This window comes from Sitophilus oryzae, unplaced genomic scaffold (assembly GCF_002938485.1).
Source record: "Sitophilus oryzae breed Bouriz unplaced genomic scaffold, Soryzae_2.0 scaffold_85_pilon_pilon, whole genome shotgun sequence".
In the NCBI taxonomy this organism is placed as follows: Eukaryota; Metazoa; Arthropoda; class Insecta; order Coleoptera; family Curculionidae; genus Sitophilus; species Sitophilus oryzae.
In genome coordinates this window covers 559959-584644 of record NW_022147483.1, presented here as the reverse complement: position 1 = coordinate 584644, position 24686 = coordinate 559959, and the positions used below count along the sequence as shown (strand labels likewise).

The 24686-nt window shown below is 31.7% G+C and overlaps 2 protein-coding genes and 1 long non-coding RNA gene across 6 annotated transcripts; 2 read left to right on the top strand and 1 right to left on the bottom strand.

Annotated features, from left to right (window-relative positions):
- Nucleotides 1-1063: 1063 nt before the first annotated feature.
- LOC115890232 (gamma-glutamyl hydrolase A-like) lies at nt 1064-7396 on the bottom strand. Of its 3 annotated transcripts, XM_030910410.1 has the most exons (8): nt 7310-7396; nt 6650-6703; nt 5471-5654; nt 4804-4854; nt 4446-4548; nt 4222-4351; nt 3939-4157; nt 1064-1454 (listed from the first exon to the last, which is right to left on the bottom strand). In XM_030910410.1, the coding sequence occupies exons 2-8, from the start codon at nt 6651-6653 to the stop codon at nt 1183-1185; spliced, it is 963 nt and encodes a 320-aa protein (XP_030766270.1). In that variant the 5' UTR covers nt 6654-6703; nt 7310-7396; the 3' UTR covers nt 1064-1182. The 3 variants fall into 3 exon arrangements, with proteins under 3 accessions (XP_030766270.1, XP_030766269.1, XP_030766268.1); XM_030910409.1 differs by lacking the exons at nt 6650-6703; nt 7310-7396 and adding an exon at nt 6425-6502; XM_030910408.1 differs by lacking the exons at nt 6650-6703; nt 7310-7396 and having other exon boundaries at nt 5471-5753.
- Nucleotides 7397-8169: 773 nt separating this feature from the next.
- LOC115890231 (zinc finger protein ubi-d4 B) lies at nt 8170-18636 on the top strand. Of its 2 annotated transcripts, XM_030910406.1 has the most exons (8): nt 8170-8269; nt 8423-8798; nt 8856-8981; nt 9213-9351; nt 11931-12293; nt 14058-14474; nt 17645-17757; nt 18046-18636. In XM_030910406.1, exons 1-8 carry the CDS (start codon nt 8202-8204, stop codon nt 18172-18174), a joined length of 1731 nt encoding a protein of 576 aa, XP_030766266.1. In that variant the 5' UTR covers nt 8170-8201; the 3' UTR covers nt 18175-18636. The 2 variants fall into 2 exon arrangements, with proteins under 2 accessions (XP_030766266.1, XP_030766267.1); XM_030910407.1 differs by lacking the exon at nt 11931-12293.
- Nucleotides 18637-19531: 895 nt separating this feature from the next.
- On the top strand, nt 19532-24124 carry LOC115890187. The gene is made up of 5 exons (XR_004051588.1): nt 19532-19665; nt 20095-20226; nt 20391-20480; nt 20604-22688; nt 24053-24124. It is a non-coding gene; the product is annotated as an uncharacterized LOC115890187 (long non-coding RNA).
- The last annotated feature ends 562 nt before the right edge of the window (nt 24125-24686 follow it).

The window sequence follows — 24686 nt, the reverse complement described above, 5'->3', positions numbered from 1 at the left end:
TAATTTTCTTACAACCATTATTAGGTAATCCAAAGGATAAAACACCTCCACTGGAAAGGTCAGGTATTTATGAAATTTCTTGTAAAGATTGTAATCAGAAATATGTTGGGCAAACTAGAAGATCAATATTAACTAGATTTAAAGAACATTTAGGTCAGATAAGATATGGTAGACCGGATAAATCTTGCGTTGTCGAACATATTGTTGATAAAGAACATTGTATAGATCTTAATAACTTGAAATTAGTTAAACAAGTCTCAAATTACAGGCAATTAGATGCATATGAAAGCATCAGAATTAATAAATGTAAAGATAGTATGAACAGAGACAACGGTCCAATTCCTTCAAGTTCTTTGTTCCTACTACTCTAGTGGCGGAAATCTAACTGTTACGCTCAGTTGGCTCTGACTCGGTTGGCTAGATTTTGCCACGCCCACTCTGTGCCCACTGAGCGAGTATATAAACGCTCCAATTGTAGATTGTATTTTAGTTTATAATCATCTGCTGATGATGCTAACATGGTTAACGAAACGCCCGTCCAGTGTAAAAGTAAAAGTGTTTTGGTGTATTGTGGTGATTTAGTGTTTTATTTTGCTGTGTAACACCAAAGGTTCCAACCCTCAACTGTAATGTTTAAGTGATATTTTCAAAAGTCAATAATTGGGAACGGTTGGTTTGAGGTACATTGTGTGTATTTCGATTTTATATCCGGATCCATAGGAAGAACCGAAATATGCAATAATATACAGAGGGTTTTATTTAAAAAAAATGACACCTTGATGTTCCACGACTTTATGATCGACCCTGTATACTTAAATTTATACTTAAAAAACTTTTTACCGTTTCCATACCTTACAGCGACCCTGTATATCTTATTATGTGATATTGTATCTATCATATAATATATATGATAGTAGATTATACCATGCGATCGAAAAAAACGGCGTCATTTTTTTGATCGCCGTTTTGGCTGAAAACTCCGACGCCGTTTTTTTTTCGGTCATACAGTATATGATTTCGAAAGTAAACAAGGGGGAGGGGCAAATCATCAAACACTACAAAACATAATTGTATGAGTATATCAACAAAGCACAGCAATATCACGTACATAAGTTACAGTGTGATCAAAAAGATTCATTACACTTTTTGACCAAGCAATACAAAATAAAATACAGTCTAATGTCACAGCAACTGATGCTTCCTGAAATCTTCCTTCAGGAACACGTAGAGCTGTTCGTAGTAGGCGCTCTTCAAGCCCGTGTATTTCGGGTTGAAGTTGTAGATCAGGGATTCGGATTCTACTGATTCGTCGCTGAATCCATTGGCGTTCTTCTTACACTCATTTACGAAGAAATTCGCAAAATACTGCGCGGTTTTTATACTGTCAAACGAGTGGGGGAAGCCCTTACCCTTCTTGAACTCGAACTGGTTCTTCTCCGGATGAAACTGGACGCCTACAAAGAGTATATCGTATTATACAGGGTGTTACAAATTCGAAGTACGAGCATACAAAGTAATAGATACAAAGATGGTTATATTGGGACAAAGTTGCGCCTTGGGATGTTCACCAAGAGGCCATTAAAAAAGTTTTAAAATTTTCAAAGATTGTTGAGTTTTTTAGAAAAAAAACGGATTTCTTTGAAAATCAATTTTATTTTTTCCTGTTGTTACTTTTTAGAAAATTAAAAAAACTAATTGCACATTCTCATAGCCACTTTATTAGGACTATATGTTGGTATTTTTAGATTTTCAAATTAACTGATAATTTGTGAGATACAGAGGCCAACTTAATTTTTTTAAATACGGACCTGCATTTTTTATTTCAGGTTTTTAAAGAACTCGGTCTCCCGAGTACAACGATATGCCACACTTTATACTTTTTTTTGTTTTGGGTACCTTAACAACAACAAAACTATTTAATTATTTATACTAATTTCAAGTCCGGCTCTGTTTTTTAAATTATGTAATCTGATTATATATTTATCGCAACAATATTGATCAGCGCTAATTAATATTGAATTAGGAAAATCGAGCCAATTAAAAGATTCAAAAAATAATATCCAGGTCAGCAATTTAAAGATATTATTTTTAATAAATATCAATTCATAAATTTCAAATATAATATGCAACATATTAATCGTAGTTATTATAAATAAATCAACTTCTACAGACTAGTTTCTAATGCCACAGATTATAATCTTTGTTTTTTCTTTATTGTTTTTCGTGGTTCCAATTTTCGGAATCGGGCACTAATTAGGTTACTAGTTTGCGCACATAGCACGCCCACTTATGGCCTCTAAAATTGTGCACAGCGCCTGACCGGCACAGTTATTAGAGAGATATCGCAAAACCGAATAGCGTCATCCAGTATTTACGTGTACCTTATCATGGTTACGATATGCGCGAGTCAATTTTTAACGCAACACCCGCTATTATAATAACGTTACCGCCTGACGTAATTTGCGGATCAATTACACCAAGCGCTCTTTCTAAATAACCTTTGATAACGTTTAAAAATTGCTTAAATGGGCATGTGCGGGTTTTTGACAAACGGAGCCGGCCGGCGAGATCTTTTATTTTAGGTTATGTTTGAATTGTTTTGAATTATTGCTTTAGTTTTATTAGGTAATTTGATATTTAAGTAGCTGGGATTAGTTTTAATTAAATAAATATGGCCCAAAATATGGATTCCACCTCTTCCGATACTAAAGAACCTATAGAGAGTCTTAGGTTTACAGCAGATGACGACTTAGCCCCTCTAAGAGAATTTGTTGCTTGTTGCCCTAAACCCACTGGCAGACGTTGAACAATATAGCACTGGAAATAAGCACTTTAGCCCTTTAGTTTTAAAAAAGTTTTAAATTCAAAGTTAGGTTAAGTTTAAATAGCGGACGCGACGCGATCAGAATTCTTTCCGATCCGATAACTATAAATGAAGAGAGTTAATACCACCTCACGTAAAGGAAATACCACCTGGCCTTATTAACGTCCATGCACGCTATTCGGTTTAGCGATATCTCTCTATTACGCTGTTTATTGTTATTTTACGCGAGTTTATTTTTGCACACAGGAAATTTAACTCGTTTGCACATCGTCATAAAAAAACAATTTTCCTACCACGAATTAGGGACAAGATTTTTATTTTATACTTATAGGATACCTAATCTGTGCTAATGCTCTAAATGTTCGAAATGGTTGCCACCCTCCCTATTGCACAAATTTATTTTTCGTTCAATTTTATTTATAGCTCTTTGAACAGATCTTCTTCTTATACTTCCGAATGCATTTTGTACTTTGATTAAAATTGTTGAGATGTATTGATTTTAGTTTAACAAATAACGTCAACTAATGCCCCCCTCCAACCCTTGGCGAGAGGTCCAGGAGCCTCGCTGGCCATTATACTGCCTCTACCTTCTACCATTTCTCTTCCGGGGAAATGATTTGATTGTTTATATTATATTATTTTTATATTATTTATTTTATATTATAGTTAGGTTTGAAAGCTAATAAATATTGTAAATGTATTGTATGTATTGTTTTTGATTTTATAAAAAGTAACGATAGGAAAAAATAAAATTGATTTACAAAAAAATCCGTTTTTTACAAAAAACTCAGCAATCCTTGAAATTTTTAAAACTTTTTTGATGGCACCTTGGTGAACATCCCAAAGTGGCAACTTTGCCCCAATTGAACTATGTTCATATCTATTACGGTTACCGAGATATCAATGCTCATACCTCGAATTTGTAGCACCCTGTATATGATACCGTATATAAAATTAAGTGTGACATAATAAAGCTATATATGATTCATGTATATATTATATAGGATATATTTTATATATGATTCGTATATAAATTATATATGATTCATATATAAATTATATATGATTCATATATAAATTATATATGATATCATATAATATGTGATTACCATACCATAAACAGGATATTTGCGATGTTCCATCGCGCTTATGAACTCTAATCCATTGTCATCTTTATTCGTAGCCAAGATGTTCCAATCGTTGAGCAAGTCGTTCTCTTTGAGTACCGCCTTAGTTAGACAGTACCTGTGCTGATTATACGTGCAGTTTTTCGATTTCAGCGTCTGAATAACGTCCTTAGGTACTAGAGAGAACAATTTGCTGCTTTGGTAGCCTGGAAAAAAGTTGATTTTAACGAGATTGTTCCTGTATCGTTAGTATTGAAGGCTACAAGTTACCATCAGAGAATTCTAAAGGTACTGCTATATTTTTCAATGAGCAATCAACCCTTATGTCTTTTGTACCGTTCAGGGCGGCGTACATGAGGGCTTGTAGCCCCAGACATGAACCCCATATTGGATAATATATCTGAAAAAAAAATTAATAAAATGTACTATTTCAGTTTTAAATTATTTATCTTTAATCTGTAAAAGTTAGCAAGGTATATTTTCTATTTTTTTACCCCATTATCGTTGTATTCTAAGGCTATGTTGTAGAGATGGGTGGCTGCTTCACCATAACCACCAGTTTCATTGAAATAAGTTCCACCACCAGGAAAAAGCAGTCTAAAAATACACAAACACAGTTTTATTCTACGGTGCATTCTATGTAGAGTAATCTACAGGCTAATTCAATCGTCATAAAGAACACTACCTCAGCTGTATTAAAGAACAACAAAGACGAAAATTCATAGGGTAAAGAAAAAATATGTTTTTAGTTTTTAGTCCATACATGGATTTATTTATGAAGCACCCTGTATAGGTTTTCATCATCTAGCAGTACAACATTATTAAAATCAGGGAAAAAATATTTTTACATACCCATTTGTGTAGTTCACTACTCGTCTGTAATAGTCTTCATTCTGGCCAATCCTAATAAATAACTTTTTTTAATTCATTCATTTACATTAATAAAATTTCAAATCAAAATAATATATTGTTTTTTTAGGAGTAAAAATGACTGTTTTTTGCGAATATCTATAGGCGAAGATATACAGGCGAAGCACAAAGTCATTTTTACTCCGAATAGAACATGTTATTTTTTTTTCAAACGCCACAAATAATTTTTTAAACAATTTCGAACGTTCCAAAGAATATAAAAAGATTTAAAACTGGTAATACCTTGTATGTAATTATATTTCGATAAACTATGGTTACACTCGTTAAATTTGACACTTTATGTCAATTTAATAATATATCTTCGTACTTTTGTGCTCAGACGTAAAAGTGCTTTACGAAAGTTGGGCCAAGAAAAAAAAATAAAAGGTATTATTACAAACAAAAAAAACACCAAATGTCATAAAGGGGCGTTTTTGAGGATTTTTTGATACCCCCCCTTCCTGCACTGGTAAAATGTCGTGAGATTTGTCTCGACCAACTCCCCTCGCCCCTAATATCACGTGAGGTCTTTCAAAATTTGTTATTTGACAATAAATACTTTGGATTGACAGAAAAAATATAAAAAATAATGAATTAAAGTACTGCTTACCATACTGGTACTACTCTGGCTCCTCCACTCTCCAAATGCTTGACATAGGAAGCGGCAATATAACTATCGTACGTCTCATTAGGAAAATAAGAGGATATTATATAGGTTTCCTGAGATAGTACTCCTATAATAGGTGTTTCGGTACCAACTCTCTGTTTACCAGCGGCTACTTGGAAACCTAGCGCTAAAAATATGAGGAAAAAACCTCTAAAAATCTCCATTTTAACTGTAAGTACCTTAAATGCAGTACAGTCGAAAATTAACTGATACTTAATGAGAAAAAAAAGCTATTGTTCAAACAAAAACAGGATATGCTTAAATAGCTGATTTGCTTATCGTTAATTGATAAATTTGGGTTTCAATTGTTATTAAACCAGTGGTGGTCCAGGAAAAGTCTCTTTTTAAAAAGATTTTTTAATTACTTTCAAAATTACCTTAAAAAATAGTAAAATTATTATTAAATTTAAAAAAAGAAAAAGAAGCGATAACTCTGCTGTAGTTAGTATAGCTAGAAATTCACAAAGTATTTTGTTTAAAAACGGTAAACCATAATGTATTTTGAAAAATAAAGTATTTTTTTAGATTTAAATTGCTTTTAATGTTGTTATTTTACGCAAAACAAGACGAATCCAAAGCCTAAAAGTTAATTAACAAAATATTTAAGCCCAATAAAATGTTTTTGGGTCTAAATATTTTGTTAAACTTACAAGAAAATACATACTGGTGCCTAATTTTTATGAAACAATCTTGGTTCAAATATCGCATGTATTTCTGGTTGCATATCAACCAAAATATTTGAAAATTTTGAGAAAAACTCGGAGACAAAATTAGGAATTTTGAAATTATATAAAAGAAAATCTGTATAATATTTTAAACCGGATGTTTATTGATAAGATTATAACCCAGGAACCCTGTATATACTGTTGAGATTATTAATAAATAATTATTACTTACATTTATACCAAAAACACATTATAATCAACTATAATGGATCTTATAACTAAAAAGAAATTATATTTATTGAAAAACAGCAAAATACTGCATTATAAAACAATAAACTTTAAAACAGAACGAGACAATACCTATTTCGACCACTTGATAACAAAAATTATCTAAATCTCTTTTTATTTAAACAATAGAATATAATTAAAAATAAATTAAAGAAGGATGTTCACTTACCCATTATGATGAAGAAAAATCATAAGCATTGCAATATTGTCACAGAAATTTAGTCTGAAACAAATTTAAAGCATGCTTTAACGTTAAAGTGTTTTTAAAATTAAAAATCTAGTGTGTGGTATTGACACAAATAAGTTTATAGGTATATCCTTCAATCTCACTTTTGTGGTTGGCATTGATTTTAAATTCTATAAGAATTCTACAATAACAAACAAACAAATTGTGCGCAAAACTTTATTCAATCAGATATAGTTTTTCTTACAGTAAATATACATTTTTCTCCAAAGAAAAGAGTTCAATGAAAGCATTTTTAAAAAGTGCGCAACTACCTATGTATATACCGCATATTTTATATCTTAATTAAAAAACTGTATCTTCCTGTATATTTAATAAAATTCTGGCGAACACGCATCTTTTGTTACATTTTCAGTTAGTAAACAAATAAATATTCTGCATAAATGACTAACAATTTAATCAACAAACAGACGAATATTTTTCTTAATATATTCAGAATTACATTTGCATTGTAAATATATCTATTTTGCGCCGACGACGTTTAAAAAACTACTGAAGAAATGATTTAAATATTACAGCTCTATAATATATGAATACACTATAAATTGTTAATAATCTATTTAAAAAATAAGTAATTATACTTACTGAAAGAACTGAAACGCTGAAATATTTGGCAGAAACTACTGAAACGTCATTTTCTTTTGGCTGAAAGCAGCTGAAAATATAATAATAATGATAAAGTGGCCTGAAAATAGAACATTTAATAAAGTGAACTCTCACGCCCCAGGTTAGAGTTCGCTGGATCAATCAAAAAGAATTTAAAATGGTTCCTGTTTATCCACTATCTAAAACTAAATATAATTCGATTTCTAAGACACTCTGTAGCTTTATTAATTTATTCAAATGTAATAATACCGTTTGTTTCGATTCTGCTCTCCTTTGCTCAATATTTGTTTAAATAACACATTTTTAATGTTTATTTTTTTTTAATATTATAGATTTCTGTATTTAAAGCATAGTACGGAGGTCTTGTGCTTGGTGGCGCTGAATGATGTTTTGAAACCCGCTCAATAGAGGGAGAACGATGCATTAGAGATTAATTTAATTTTATTTAAGAATTGTTAAGCACTACAAAAATATTTCAATGTAATTTTGATACTGTCGCGTTAATGATAAGATAAATTGGAAATAAACATCGTTTTTTAATGCTTTTTATTATTAGTTTTAAAAAGATTTCTTCTTTAAGAAATAGTTTGGATGTTCTTAACTAGGGGGCGCTGAAATATGTTTTAAAATACGCTCAACAGAGGGCCTAGCATTTATTTTTAAAATAATTAATTTATAACAAGTTATCGCACAAATCTTGTAGAAATACTGAAGTATTTTAACACAGTTTTATAATTTTCACCTGATAATTGTGATAAAGTAGAAAAAATAAGAGTAGTTTTTAAAGCTTTTATAAAAAAACTGTGCGAAGGTCGACCTTGTCAAAATTGACATGTCAATCCTGTCAATGCCAAATTAAAAGCGAGGAAAAATGGCAACTACAACTTTGCCCGTTGTTCCTCCGAACAATTCTCAAACAAATTTAGAAAAAATCGAGAGGTAAGCTAAGAAATTAATACTTAAAATTATGTACTACAGTGTATCCTATCATAGTTCAATATTTTGAAGTTTTTACATACCTAAATTGCATTGTTTCGCTTCGATCAAAAGACGCTTACAGTTCAATCACCTTTAGCCATCGATTTTTTACAGTTTCTTCAACGACTCGGCATATAAAGAAATCCTAGAGTCCTCGGTCAACTTCAACACGAGACTATGCATCGAAAGAAGACTCAGACTGCCTTTTATAGACACCCAAACGGGCGTAGCTCAAAACCACTGCTCCCTATTCATGCACAAAAGACAAAGACTGCCTGGGATCCTCCCTGGTCAGATTTATTCCTACCCCAGACAACGCTGGAGGAAGAAAAGGAGACAGTACTTGACAATGAACGCCAGGGCTTATGCCAGGCATGCCGAATATCTCGATGGTGAAAGTGATATTCACAGTATTAGCCAGATAGAGAATCCGGCATTGCAGGATACTGATAGTAAAGATAGTCAGTTATTGTCTGGAGAAGTGTCTAAGGTGAGTTTGTATTTTTTTTGTGTTTATTAAGGATTCATTGAGTCTGTATTGTATTAGGAATGGTTTTATGATGAACAAGACATGTTGGAAATGGATACCTATGATGAACCGGATCCAGATTCTGATTTGGATTACGAGGAAACATACAGTAAAAGAAGGAAGGGTAGAAAGGGTGCTGGCAGGGTAAGAAAAATTATTGCACAGGATGTTTTAAAGATAGCGTAAAAAACAACTCTTCAATTAACCCTGTATAATAAGTCAAACACTAAAGTTTTTAATAAACTGACTTTAAGAATTAAAGTTATATTTATATACAGTTTGCTAAAAAATATAGTATACGTAAAATTTAAAATCGAATAATAATAGATAATATGGTTTTTTTAGAGTAGTACAAATAATTTTTTGATGTTCTAGGGTCGTTCCGGTACTGATTCGCCGAGTACCCCGGGCCGTAAGAGGGGCTCAGGGCGCGGTCGGGGTAAAAAGGGGGCACTAGCGGGCCACAACTTTGAACCCACTCCTGGAGATCCCGATAAACCTTTTGCATGCGAACGTAAGTTGAGATTTTAGACTTGCTAATAATTGCACCACAATTAATCGACATACAGTATATTTCTATATATTATTATTTTATTCTGGATATTCTTAAAACAAATACAAGCAAGACTATTTATTAAAATTATTTATTTTATTTTTTTTTGGAGTTTATTTATTTGATTATTTAAAAATTGGGATTTTTATTGAAATATTAATTTTAATAAATAATCTTTCTGTATGTTCATTGGAGAGGGTTTTTTTGCTATAAGTTTATTTAATTAAATGGTACAGGGGGATATTATAGATTTTTAAAACACTGACTTATTTTTTAATGCTATAAATAATATACAGTGTCGCTCAAATTTTTCTTTCCAATATTTTTATTTATTTTTTTATAAAAGTCTTATAAAATTAAATCAAATGAATTTTATATTAAAAGGGATAGTACCTTTTTTGAGAAAAATTATAGCATATTTTTTTCTAGATACAGAGTGAGTCAACAATAAAAAGTTCATTATCTCTGTTGTTTTGCGAATTACGAAAATATGTTAAATAGAACATTTTTAGAGAATGTTGAAATATATAATTTGAAATTATTTCGGAGTATACAGGGTGCTTCAAAACTTTTTTGTATGTAATATTGAATTACTAAACCGTGTTGGACATTTTATAGTATTATAGAAAAAATATCAAATATACTGGGCAGTAAAGAAATTTCTTCTTTGCCTCTGGGCTTTTATGAGCAACACTGTATATTAAGGATTTTTTTTAATTGCTAATTGAGATTCACAAATTAAAGAATATGATACTGTTACATAAAAACTGCAGTTACATTGCATCAGCATGCCCGATGAAAGCAATTTAATTTATTAAAGTAGATTTTAATAGTGTAAAGAAAAATTTAAAATCGGTTGGAATTTTTTTCTTGGGTATTTTTTTATACAGGGGAGTCTTAAATAAGTGCAAATATTTTTAGGGGTTGTATAATTAGACTTCAGAAACACAATTATTAGGTTCTTTTCGCGAAAAAGAAATTGAGAATTTGGTTTTTGAAAAATATTTAGGAATTTTTTTTTGAAGCAAAAAATATTTTTTTTGAAAATTAAAATTTTTGGAAAAGTAAAATATTTCGTTTATTTTGGACTTATTTCCGAGATCTACCAGCCCTGAAAATATTTTTGCACTTATTTAAGACTCGCCCTGTATATATTTCTCTCTATTTTGGAGATATTTTTTTAATGAGTGATAAAAAGAATTCCAACTTTGAAGCTTACTGATATTTTTTATTTATTTTACATGACTCATTTTTTAATTATTCTCTTGAATGAAAAATAATCATATGTCAATTCCAGTGCCTATTATGACTATATCTGTGTTCTGGGTATACTGAGATTAAAAAAATGGTTATAATGTCTTGGATAAGTCAGTTAAATAAAAATGTTTAAAAACAAAAAAATGGCTAAAAATATTCTATATTTTCAAGTTAGAGATATACTTAAGACAATTTCAGATATTTTATTAAAAGCACTGGACTTGACAAATGTAATTCTTTATTTTTGTAAATAAAATTATATCAGTGCAGCTAAAATCCAACGATAAAATGCTTCGATACCGCTTCAGCTTGGACTATTTTATCCAGTTTAATAGGCAAGGGACTCGAACCGAAACGACATCTGGCAACAGTGTCTAAATCTTTGACATTTCTCACCCAATTGGCCACAATCGCAGTAGTAGTTTTATTAAATCTCGTTCAGTAGGAAAATTATTATTTTTATTTATTTTTGGTTGTAAAAAACAAATGATTTAAAATCTTCGGTTCGGGTTCAGGGTACCAGGCGCTTGGGTTCTAAACATACTGTTTCTGGATTAGTTGAAATCTCTGTCGGGTACTATAATAATCTTTCCTACTGACATCTCGTTTTTTTTTGTACTAACAGAACCTAAATATACATGTGTCGACCTGTAGAACATAGAGACCATTTTGTGTTTAAAAAAAAAGATATTATTGGTTCCAGTCCCGATCCTAATGTTTCGTTTTTCAAGAATAACCCTTCTTAAAACTGACCTTCATTCTTTTTTTAGAAAGATATGACAAAGTAGTAACAAAATAAATAAAATTTAATAAGAAAATTTATACAATATCTGAATTTGACATATCTTTCTATTCTGTTTTCTCATGGTGCGGAAGTAAAAAATGAAAATCTTCTGTTCTCTAGGTATATTAACATCGGTTGAAAATAAACTCGTAGTTTTGTCTTTCTCTAGTTGTGCTTGATTTGGTACTAACTTTATATTACTGTTGATCCGTCTTGACTGTTACATTTTTACCGTTGCGACAAGAAGATTTGCCATTTTTATCTTCTTCCATCACTTGGCAACATGCTCTCAACATTCTCATACATCTCATCATTTTTGTACAAATAACGCGCTTCCTGTCCTTTTTCTCTCTCACTAAACACCTGTCCTCTCCTTATTTACCTGTTCCTTAACAAGCCCCGCCCGCACTTGCTCTCCAAACCGGCCAGCGTTAAATTCGTTCAAAATAACATAAACAAGACCCAGCCCACCGGCATCCTCTGTCTGTCTCTCTTTCAGTGTGCGGCGCGCGCTACAAAACCCGCCCAGGACTGACCTACCATTACGCCCACTCGCACAAAGACGGCGCTAGCGACGAAAATTCGCGCGACAGCGCCACGGCCTCGCCTATAGTCCCGCCCAATCCCAATAGCAACAGCGGCAGCAGTGGCGCGGCGGGCGTGGCTCAGTCGGCGTTCGCGGCGGCTCCGCCTAATCCCGCCGTTCCCTCGGAAGGTCCCGCCTCCACGGCGCCGGCTCAGGGCGCGGTCGCAGGGCAGGCTCCTCCCACCACGGGCTCGGCAGCGGCAGCAGCAGCGGCGGCGGCGGCCCTGGGACAGGTCTATCAAGACAGCTATGTGTCGTTTTTGAACCAGACACCCGGTACTTGCCTCAGCGTGTCGGACGTTCCCGCGAATTTAACGGAGGGTTGGCTGTGACGATTTTTAGGGACGTATGTCTGTGATAAAGTGGAAATATTTTAATGGGAATTATCTTAGATCATATAAACTTCGTTGATAAGTAAATTCGCTTAGTTTTTGTTGAAGACACACCTATCTTTGTCTTTGACACTGACTGACCAATCGTCTGTCTTTTTTTTTGTGTATATGTATGTCATAAAGAAAATATAAATATATAAATTATATAACTATTTAAAGAGAAAAAAAAATTCAAAGGTAAATTACCTAATAATGTTTAAAGTGATTAAGTTACCTAACATATATATTTCGCTTAATAAAAGTCGGTTTAAAAAACGATTTTAAATAAATTTTGTTTTTTAAAAATATAGAACATACTTCAAAGGTTTTTATACTTTCTGTTGTGGGGTTCTTTTAAGGATAATATTTTTCCTATTACGGACAGCTTCACATACAGGGTGCTTCTTAACCTATACGCGTAAACTTGGGAAATTATTGCTGATGACAAATAATGACTAATAATGAAAAAAAATGTTAGTAAAATATTTTTAGATTCTGAAATAATTTGAGTTTTTTTTCACAAAAAATTATCAACTTTATCAGTAAATGCACTTTCAATTTAATGGAATTTACGTTTTTTGTTTTTATTTCAGATAGTTTGTTATCTCCCAAAATAAAAATATTTAGTGCACATTCAATTCAATGGAATCTACGTTTTTTTGTTTTTATTTCAAATAGTTTGTTATCTCCGTAAATAAAAATATTTTACTAACTTTTTTTTTCATTATTAGTCATTATTTGTCATTAGCAATAATTTCCCAACTTTATGCGTATAGGTTAAGAATCACCCTGTGTAACAATTTTATTAGTCTATTCATCCACTGACTTTATCGCACTACAAAAACAAACTTTCAAAAAGAAAACGAATCTAAAATATCTCGTCGGAAATCCAAATTAACTCTTTATTATCACGGATCAAAGAGTATACAAAAAGCACAAAAAGTGACATTAATGAAATGATTTTATGAGTATGTTTTGACTTTTCAATGTCAAAACATATATAATGTCAATATGATTCCTACTTACAGGTGACGCCACCTACATATTTTTTTGACGTTGATATATCCACGTAAGTATTGATGATCTAGGGAAGTACATAACATATCAACAAACTGCATATTTTTCTAAACCAATCATATACGTTCTTAATCTCACAGCCAACTTTAAGTTTAAATTTAAGTGAACATTCGATACTATTTTGTTTTTAATATATTTTGTTGTTATTTTTTAAAATTATTTATATTAGAAAGTGTGGAATTGTTTTTTTGGCTATTTTGATTGAAGTGCCACACTTATGTTAGAACGAATAAATAATATGTACATCGCAAACAAAGTTGTCAAAAAATGATTTGACACATTCAAACATTTTTTTTTCGTGTGTTTTGTAGAGCATGCATGAGTAGAATTCGGTCTTAACTTAAGTAACAATCCAGGTAGCTCTTTTTGTTTTTAATTTTTTTTATTTCCGTTTTGTTTTTGTATCGCTGTAACATTTCTTTTTAAGACGCGCACCAAGTAGACTAACTCTTCTCTCTTTCGAGTCTCAGTAGAAAATAACAGCGTAAACACGCACATTTCCACGGTTATGTATGTTGTTTGGCATGTCACCCCCTAAACGGACGCACTGTCCCTCAGTCACGCCCTAACCGCGATATTGTCACGCCTACAGGAACGCCTGGTCGTCGAGGTCGCCAGCCGAATCAACCGGCCACCGGCATGTCTCCGGGGCCTCCCCCATCCAACAACGCTCCTCCCGCCTTGCCCTCGCAGCCAATGAACGTGCAGAGTCCGGCTCCGCCCACTCTACCTCCGAACCTGCCTCCTCAGCAGCCTGGAACTTCGAGCAGCGCCGTGGAAGACCCGCCTATGCCGGTGTTGAAGCCGGAGAAGGCGTTGGAGACCACGCCTCTTCCGCCGATGGCGCCGGAACCCATGGGAGGTCCTAGCGGTATGATGGGGATGATGGGAGGTGACAAGAAGGTCCCGCCTAGTCCGTACTGCGATTTCTGTCTAGGGGATTCGACGCAGAACAAGAAAACTGGAGGAATGGAGGAGTTGGTGTCTTGTTCGGACTGTGGACGATCAGGTAAGAGCTCGGCGCAGGCGCAGGCGCCAGCGCCGGCAGTTAAAACGGAGGAAAAAGGCAAGAGGGGTAGGAAAAAGAAGGTTCCTGTTTAAAAAATTTAAAAAAGGGTCTTTTCTAGCGCTGTTGTAGTTAGACGCGCGTATTTTTCGCTAATAAAACGTCAGATGTATTTGCTAGTCAAAATTTTTCGATCTAACCCAGAGAGATATAGAGGTAGGGATAAAGAGCCTAAACGTGGACATTCAGTCTATATACAGGGGGAGATCAGAAAGTAATAGTAATTATAACTTTTTTGTCGGTCATATTTGAAAAACTTATCGATCTCCCCTGTAGAAAAGAAAAAAATCCGATACCTACCGGTCGAAGCTTATTCTTTCTACCCCTATATCTTTGGTCTAAACTAACTTTATGCGCAAATATCGCTATTGAAAAAAAAACATACACCATACAATATCAAATCTAAGCTAGGGATGATTTTTATTAACTACGACATTTTATAGTATAACAAATTTCGATATACGTACTATAATACAGTAATTTATTATACAGGGTGTTGTTTAATTTCGGTAATTATCGAACTTCACCCTGTAGGAATCAGAATCTATACAGGGTTTATTATACAAGTCGTTTATTAGATGAACCGCTTGTGTGAAAAAAACCCTGTATATACTAATCAAAGAATTAAAAGTGTTTATCAATATATACAGGGTGTTTAAGAACTAAATAATAAATCTATTAAATTATTCAGAAAAAAAGTGTTATTTTATAGAGAGCATCCTGTATATAAACTGCGCTGCCAACTTGAAACGTACAAAATTTCAAATCTGGCCAAAACTTTTTCTTATTTTTCGAACACTTTGGTTTCATATAATTCTGTGATATCCCTCAAAAAAAAAAGATATTTTTTGTAAATGAATCTCTTGGATGCGAAAATAAAAATTCAGTTTTTCGGTTAAAAAAAAGTTTTGATGTTCAGGCTATATAGTTCCTTTAGATAAGATTTTTTTCGCTGTTTTTTTTTTAATAGTTAATGTAATTTGAAGACCAGTAATATTTAGAGAATTGACTCATATTGGTCTATGCAACTCAATTCAAAATACGTATAGATATAGGTTAATATATCGCCTTAGATTTAAAGATCTCCCGCTAAAAGGAGGTATATAGATAAATATAATCATATAAAATGTCATGCTTTACATACATATATACGTAAAAATTTAAAAAAAAATAAAATTACCTTTTTACGAGAGACTGAGGTAACCAAAAACATATTTTATTTAATATTTTTTAGTATTTAAATCAAATGATACCTCTAAAATTTAGAGGCACGTCTTCCAAATAACTTGGGCATTTTCTTATTATTTATTTGTAATTTTGTTTAATTTTTGGACGATGTTTTCAAAATATGTCTTAATTTTGAAAACCTTGTATATATTTTCGTGGTTCACTATAGCACATTTCTCTATGGTAGATTGATTTTATTACCCATATACAGGGCGAGTCAGCTTAGAATACTCAATATTTTGTTTTGCGGTTTAATTATTATACATATATTTTAGGCTAATATACAGGGTAAAAGGTATTTTAAATAAACCTTTTATTGGTTGATTTTGGATAAACTAGTGTCCTAAATATAAAGTGTTTTTGTCTCGACCTGTATAAGAAATATTTATTATATTTTTAAGACATACGGTATAGTGAAGAATGCTTGTGAATAGTTTAATGGTAATTTTAGTTCGCATTTTACAATCTACATTGGAATGTTCTTGAAATAAATCTGAAATATTTCAAGAGGTGGTTTTAACAAGAATTCAATTTTAGATTTTCTTTGTTGAAATATTTTTTTACATTTTATTATACCGTGTGATCGAAAAAAACGGCGTCCAGTTGACTTGGAAATGAACATCAGTGACATTTCCCATATAATTTTACATATAAAATGACAGCGATCTTCATTTCATAACCATCGCTGACGCCGTTTTATTTTCGATCATGTTGTATATATAAAATGAAGTTACGTCTCTTAAAATGCTTTAGATTTGTTAGGGAACATCCTGTATTACTCGCTAGCACATATACGTAATGATACAGGGTGTACGAAACAAAGAGTTTAATATTTAAATTTTAAAAAAATGTGTTCTTTTACACTCAATTTGGGACACCCTGTATATCTATAGAGATAAAAAATGTGTATAGTAAAGTAGGATATTTTTTGTTTGAGTAAGGACATATATAATTTGCTTTTTTCCAAAAAATAAAAATCTTTTGGGTGTTGTATAAGAACAGTTATTTTCCAAGATTTACTTACTACTTGTATACACTTGAAAAAAAAACAGAAAAAATATATTAAAATAAGAGAAAAATTGTGCAATAAATCTTTTTGACATTCGACATAAGCAATAGTGTTTTAATTTTTGTAGTGCCGAAGTAATTGGTGCACTTTTCACAGTACATATTTGTGTAGATTTTATTCACGTTGGAATTTTTCTATTATTTTAATGCATTGACCTTTTTGTGGTTTCATTTACGATTTAAAAAGAAAAAGAATAAATAATACAGTCAAGTCATTATTTATTGTTTGTTTGTGTTCATTTCGATGCATTGAAATTCAGGTTGAAATAGAAAAATTAACGTTGCTTGGAAAGTACCTGTTCTTCGGCACTCAAAACCTCCCCATTATCCCCTAATTTTCCCTTAAAAATAATCGAAATAATTTTTAAAACGGGTCACAGACTATACGACGTGTCGTATAACAAGTCGTAGACTTTGTTGGACGTGAAAGATATTAAAGAGTTTGATAAAACGAGAAAATAAATTCAGAAGATTTTTTAAAGCGGGTCACAGACTATACGACATGTTGTGTGTCAACTTGTAAGCTTTGTTCGACGTGAAAAATTATAAACAGTTTAATAAATCGAGAAATTAAGTTCACAAAAGGTCTTAAAACGGGTCACAGGCTAGACGACATGTCGTACGGCAAGTCGTAAGTTTTTTTAGACAAGAAAAAACATTAGAAAATTCACTAAAGCAAGAGAATAAGGTTCAGATAAATCAAGGGTCTTATTTTTCTTGTGATCGACTATGAAACTTTGTTATAAAAATAAGTTATTAGCTCTGCAAAAAATATAAATGAACAGATTTGTGGCTAGGAACACGATATTTTGTCTTAGGTCACCCCACATGTCTTCAATTCACCGACAACATGAAGATTTCCGTCAAAAAATACAGATGGCAGTGCATCGAGTGCAAGTGTTGCTCGATGTGTGGCAATTCGGACAATGACGTAAGTAAAATAGTCTAAACTTGACATTAAAAACTATTTTTTCTATCAGAATTTAATTTTCTACAAACCAAAAACTTTTGTGGGCTAATTAACGTGTTCTGTTCTCTTTTACACTCTGTACATACCCAGAAATCATCTTAATAACAGTAAAATCAAAACGTAGCCCTGATATGACGTCACTTTTCTAGTCTCGAAGCCGAGATTCAAAGTTAGTGTCTTGTTATGTTATGATCTAAGGTTTTGATATTTAAAATTATGGAAAAATAATGTATTTATTTGTTATTATAGGATCAGTTGTTGTTTTGTGATGACTGTGATCGCGGTTATCACATGTACTGTCTGTCACCACCGCTAGAGAATCCACCTGAGGGATCATGGTCTTGCAATCTTTGTATCGAACAGTTTCATAACAAATAAGAGATATTTTTCAAGCCCTGTCACTGTCTCTATCTCTTTTTTGTCTCTGAAGACTAAAAACACTTCCATTTGTTCTTAAAATTATTAGAAAAACGGCTGTTTAAAAAAAAAGATTTCATTATCTATTATTTTTTACTTTTCTATATGTCCTATTCATTTATAAACTTCTCTGTAGGTACTTAATGTAAAATTAAAAAAAATATTTGTTTAGAAGAGTACTTAATTTTTTATATACTCGTACATAATTGTATAGATTTTTTGTTCAAGTTCCCGAAAGGTACTAACTACAAATATATTTAACTCTGTAAAGATTCGTAAGCGCTTAAATTTGAAGAAATATATACGATATATGCTTAAAAAATACTTAAATATCTCTTATTAATCTTATTTTTTCTTTTTTGAGTGATAAAGTTTCAAAATGATTTTTTTTTATATAAACTTCTACCTCTACAATATTTATGTTTTCAGCTAAGGGTCAGTCTTTCATGATTTAAAGTTATCTGTTGATAGCTATTTTTATATTTCCAGCTTTTTATTGATAAGTCTTTGTTTCTATTTGTACTGTATTATTTTTAATTTACAATAAACGTTATTTTTGTCCAAAAAAGTGTTTTAAGATTGCATAATTTTTGTTAACACACTTGTAGTAAACATGTTGACTACGAAATCGTATAGAAAATATGACTCTAGCGACAGTTCATGGTCTATAGTCTTTTTTTTTCCATTGAAATGTATGTTGGTTACTGGAAGATGATTAAAAATTTTGTCATGATCTAAACTTTGTTGATACTGTCCTTGTTTGTTTTTGTTGTTATCTTTGTCTAATATTTAACCATAGATTAATTGTAATGATTATTTTTTGTGGACATTGGCCGGATGATCTATATAAGTTTAAGCCATATATAAAAAAAGAAGAGAAAATATATGGCAGACCTGAGGTTGCCCATGTTTCCAAACATAAATATTAAAAAGAAGAAGAACGTTACTTTTACTCTATGGTTATCGTTCTTTTAAGTCTTGAAATAGAAAAAAGAAGAAAAACGCAAGTGGCGCCAAAGTGGGAATATTTCGAGCTAAAGTATTTCCAAGGTTGCCAAGATACCAGCGAAATCCTGAAATTGATGAAAATCAATATTTTTGTAAGTCTATAATAAATTGAACCGTTACAAAATCATATTAAATCTAATAAATATTTAATACAAACGTTGTTTCAGTAGAATAAATTCATATTTTCTTATAGACACACATTATTTATCCAGCAAAAAATAACCATCCAGTTTTACATGTGTTCAGTTTGACAACGTTGATATGTCCAGATATGTCACATATGTGTCACCATAGTGTGTCACCATGTGTCACATTTTCTGTTGTTTACGGCAGGTTAATTATGTCGTTCTTATAATTTTCTGATTTTTTATGGAAAAAGTGATTTTTCTGTACACTGTTAGAGTTTATTCTGTTCCGTAAGGCTTGTTTAATCTCTTGAAAATGGTAAGTACTCATTATTTTCCCTGTTTTCTGCAGATTTCGCTTTCAAATATTTCAATTACATCATCATTTAAAAGTTGATACATTTTTCCAATTTTCTTTTTCAAAATCGATTATATCGAAGCATAGATACTTTTCTCAATATCTCTATTTTATATTAAAAACATAGTAACTTAGAATCTTGCTCCATATTTAGAGGTATTTGGTATTTTTTTGGGCCACCTTTTTTTTGGTAGAGTTTGGATGTTTTTATTCCTAAAGATTAGTTTTTTAGCTGTGTATTCGTATAGGCAAACAACATCTTAACAATTACATAATACTTTCAGATGAAAAGAAACGTTTTTGCATTTTTATTATACGCTGCCCTCATATTTCAGTTAACAAATTTGCATTGTTTTAGTATAATGCTTTAATTGTAATTTTCTTTTTTAGGAATATTAATAATACACACTCAGCACATAAAGACCACCTAAAAGAAGACACCTGGATATCCCCTTGTATAATTTTGATGTTTTTGGCCATCATTCAGATTTACGAGATGGGTTTTCCATGATCTGATTAAAAGTAAGTGTATGCTATTAGTAAAAAGCAATTTTAATAAATTTATTAAATGTTTATTAATATACTAACTATATTTTTTCAGATTTATTTAAAATTAATATGAAACAAAAAAACAAACCACAATTATATTATAATTAATAAAATTATTATTTATTTCTTTCTTACAGTTTTTGTACGACAAATCAATGGATGTATACAGTTCCAGGGCAGTACATTTATCCTTTTGATGAATATTAAATGCATCAGGAATAATTAAGGTAAAAAATAATTTTAAGTAAATTATAATAAAATGATTTTTTAAGTCATATATTTAAAAAAACCTAATATTTTATTTTGTAAAATATGCATGAAATGTAATACTATTTATTTCTTTTTTACAGATTTTCTACAACATATCGATGGATGTATACAGTTCTAGGGCAGTACATTTATCCTTTTCGCAAATATTACAAACAATGCATCAGGTCTTATAAGTATATATCTAAAAATTTTATTTCTTTTGGATAAATACATATATTTTTACTGGTTTTTAATGTTCATCAGTGGATTTCATTGTTTTTACATTTAAGCAAGTAAGAAAAAAATTTCAATGAGTCTCTGAGTTATATTTTATTGATTCTTTATTATAATTGACAAATCCAGACCAACTATTTTTTATTTAGGCCATTTCTCTTTCTTTTTGGTAGAGTACCATCTACTTAGAATTTTACTTCATCTGGTTTTTGGTTTACTTTTATTTCTCTATAATAGCTTTGCTCCCATAAATTCTCCATTGTAGGCATAATAACATCATTCATCAATTCTGTAAAATATACCAGTGATTGTATTTTTATGTCTTCTTTTATTTGTATTATTTTTATTATTGTGTCATTTTTTTAATACTTTTTAGCTTGTGTAGTTTCTTGTAGAGTTGATGGATTCATTTTCTCAGATCATATGCTATGAATTACTGTAATTTTACAGATTATGTTGGTTTAGTAACTCAATAACACCACAACACTTAAAAATTCCACATTAATTCCTAGCGCATTCGCCATTTACTCAATAAAATTGACGTCTATGATGTCACTTCTGGCTTTCGTAGCATTTTTCCCAATGAATTTTCCTAAGTAACATCGACTCCAGAGCATCATAGCTAGCCTCCCCTAAGAGGAGGAGACCCGGGTCACCCCCTAACCCTGATGTTCGGCCATCGATGACCTATGTAGCATGCATAGGTACCCAAGGGAGTCACCACCCTCTGGTTTACGAGCTAGGTGTTCTAACGCTAGAGGCTTCGGCCGGATACGACCTGGCACCCAAGCTACGAGGCTTCTTCGTGCACGTATCCCGTGACGTCTCGACAGTAGAGGGGGCGGGATATCGGACACATTGAAGATGAGGAGGGGGGTCCGCCTGTAGGGGGTCCCGGTGGGTGTCCGCTCGATGGGTGACGAGGGTGACCCGAGACGAGGCTGCTTAGCTGGGATGGGAACTGACTGGTGAGGCTTAATCGTCGGCCAAGGGTTAAATCTGATGAAGGGGGCGAACCTATATGCTCTGGAGGATTTTTTTCTATGTGCTTTATGTCATATATTGACCAGATATTTCTGAGAGGAGGTTTTTCTAATCGCAGCTTTTTGTCAATTCCCCATTTCTTATTGACCACATATTTCTTTACTTTTTTAAGTTTTTGTCTTGTCATATTTTCTTTATTAATGCAATATCATCATTCATCAATTCTATAAACTCCTCCTTTTTGTGTCATTCTTCTGAGACACATATTTCATCAATTCTATGGTCTGTTTAGCATTATAGCTTTTTATTTATTTTCATGCCATTTTATCCCAATTCAACCTCCATGTTTATGCCATTTTATCCGATTCATCATATCTTTATTTAATTTTTTCACTCATATTTTCTTGATTATTGGAATATCATTCATGAATTCTGTTTAATAGGTACTCTTCCAATGACTGTCTTATATATTTGTATATTTTTTGTGATTTATTCATTTTTATGCCATTTGACTCAATATATCCACCATTTATTTTTTTCAATGCATCATATATCTATTTCACTATTGTCTCTCATGTATTCTTCTTATGAGAATGTCATTATTCAATTCTATGAGATCATAGAATTTTTCTATTGATTGCATTTCTAAGTCTTCTTATATGTATAATTTTTTGTGTCATTCAAGTTATGCATTTTTTCCCATACCTTTATTTCTTTATTTGTCTCCGTCACCCATATTATCTGTATTCTATGAAATATATCATTTCTATATACTCTTCATTTTGTTTCTAAATCCATTTAAAATTAAGTTTTTGTATGGGATATTGTACTGCTTTGGAACAAGGTTTTTTTGGGACAGCTGCACCTCAACAGCCCCCTTCAAGATGCCATTAGGTGGATTAAAATCAACATTTAACAGTGGATTGAAAATAAAATTCATCATTCAAGAGGAAATTAAATAATTTTAGGTAAATTATATTTAAAGGTATATTTTTAAGTCGAATATGTTGAAATATGTTTAATAAAAACGTAATAATTATTGTATTTTGTAAAATATGTAGCTATAAATGATTAATTTCAAATGACACATTTTGGCGCTCATTTTATTTCAGTTTTATGCAACCATAAATACCTTAATGGGTATATAGAGTTGCCTATAAAATGGCTATTTTTTTTAATTTAGTTTTTAACATTTTTTTAATTATTATTTTAACCAAACCAAACTAAAATATTTCTTAATAACAAGTACAGGTAATTGGACCATGTTTTTCTCTTTGTATTTCATTTAAAGAAAAGTTCTTTGATACGAAGATTCTTATATATTTTATAATAGCTTTTTTCGTTTTCCTGTTATTACCGATTCTGAACCGTCCTAGAATTGTGATGCGTATGCGCAGAAGGAAATATGAAGACATTATTTCATTTGCGCATGCACTGGAGAGTTCTAGGACGATTCAGAATCGATAATAACAGGAAAACGAATAGACCTAATATTGTTCGACAAAGCCATAAAAATCGATATTCCTGACAAAATGGTGAAGGTGCTTTTTTAAAAAATTTGATAATTAAAAATAAAATAAAAAAATATAATTTTTCATTAACTAATTAATATACAGATAAATTATACCCTATTAATTTACTGGTTCTAAAATTATACCGTATGATGATATGAAAAAAAAATCTTCATTTCATAGCCATCGCTGACGCCTTATGATAAAAAAAAAGGGGACCTAGTTGGTTGGAAATGACGATCGATGACATTATTTCCCATATAATTTTGCATATAAAATGGCAGCAATCTTTATTTCATAGCCATCGCAGACGCTGTATTTTTTTCCATCATATTGTACCGTATGATCCATAGAGTTAGTATGATCGAAAATAGCGGCGTCTAGTTGACTTGGAAATGAACATTGTTGACATTCCCCATATAATTTTACATATAAAATGACAGCGATCTTCATTTCATAGCCATCGCGGACGCCGTATTTTTTTCCATCATATTGTACCGTATGATCGAAAAAAGCGACGTCTAGTTGACTTGGAAATGAACATCGATGACATTCCCCATATAATTTTACATGTAAAGTGATAGCGATCTTTATTTCATAGCCATCGCAGACGCCGTTTTTTTTATCATCGAAAAAAGCGGCGTCTAGTTGACTTGGAAATGAAGATGACATTCCCCATATAATTTAACATGTACAGTGATAGCGATCTTCATTTCATAGCCATCGCAGACGCCGTTTTTTTTGATCATATTATTGAAGTAATAGTTTTCAAGTTCGTTGGTGAACAATCAATTAATTATTTTTTTATATTTTTCTTACAGAACGAAGACTTTCCAGAAGGGTAGCCAGAAGATTTATTTACCTCAACATAGACATCCGCATGTTCATCAGCGCCTTGGATTTTAATATACTTTTTATGATATTATTGTTAATAAAAAATGATATGTTAATAAAGAGTATTTATTAATATTAAATGAGTTTTATTGAACTAAAATATATTAGAAATACTGTCTAATCATGAACAAATAGAAAATCATTTAATTATGACAAAAATAATGTATCCTAATACTAAGAAACCAAACAAGTTGTTCAGGAACAGACAGTATTTTTAATGAAAATAATACCTACCTTTATCTCTTCGATCTTATGCATTCCTGATACAAATCCGAGAAAATTCCGCTTTTAATAAAAATTGAACGAACATTTTTAATTCTAGTCCAAAATCACCGATTTCTATCAGAAGCACATAAGTGTGAAGAGGTAAAGAGCAAATTAAGTACCAATATTTACCTCCTCGCTCTTATGTACTCCTGATACATATCCGAGAAAATTCAACTTTTGGCAAAGACCGCACGAAAATTTTTAAATCGTGTCCAAAATCGCCGATTTCTATCAGGATAGCATAAGCGTGAAGAGGTAAGGAGCAAATTTAGTACCTCACGTAAATAAAGCATT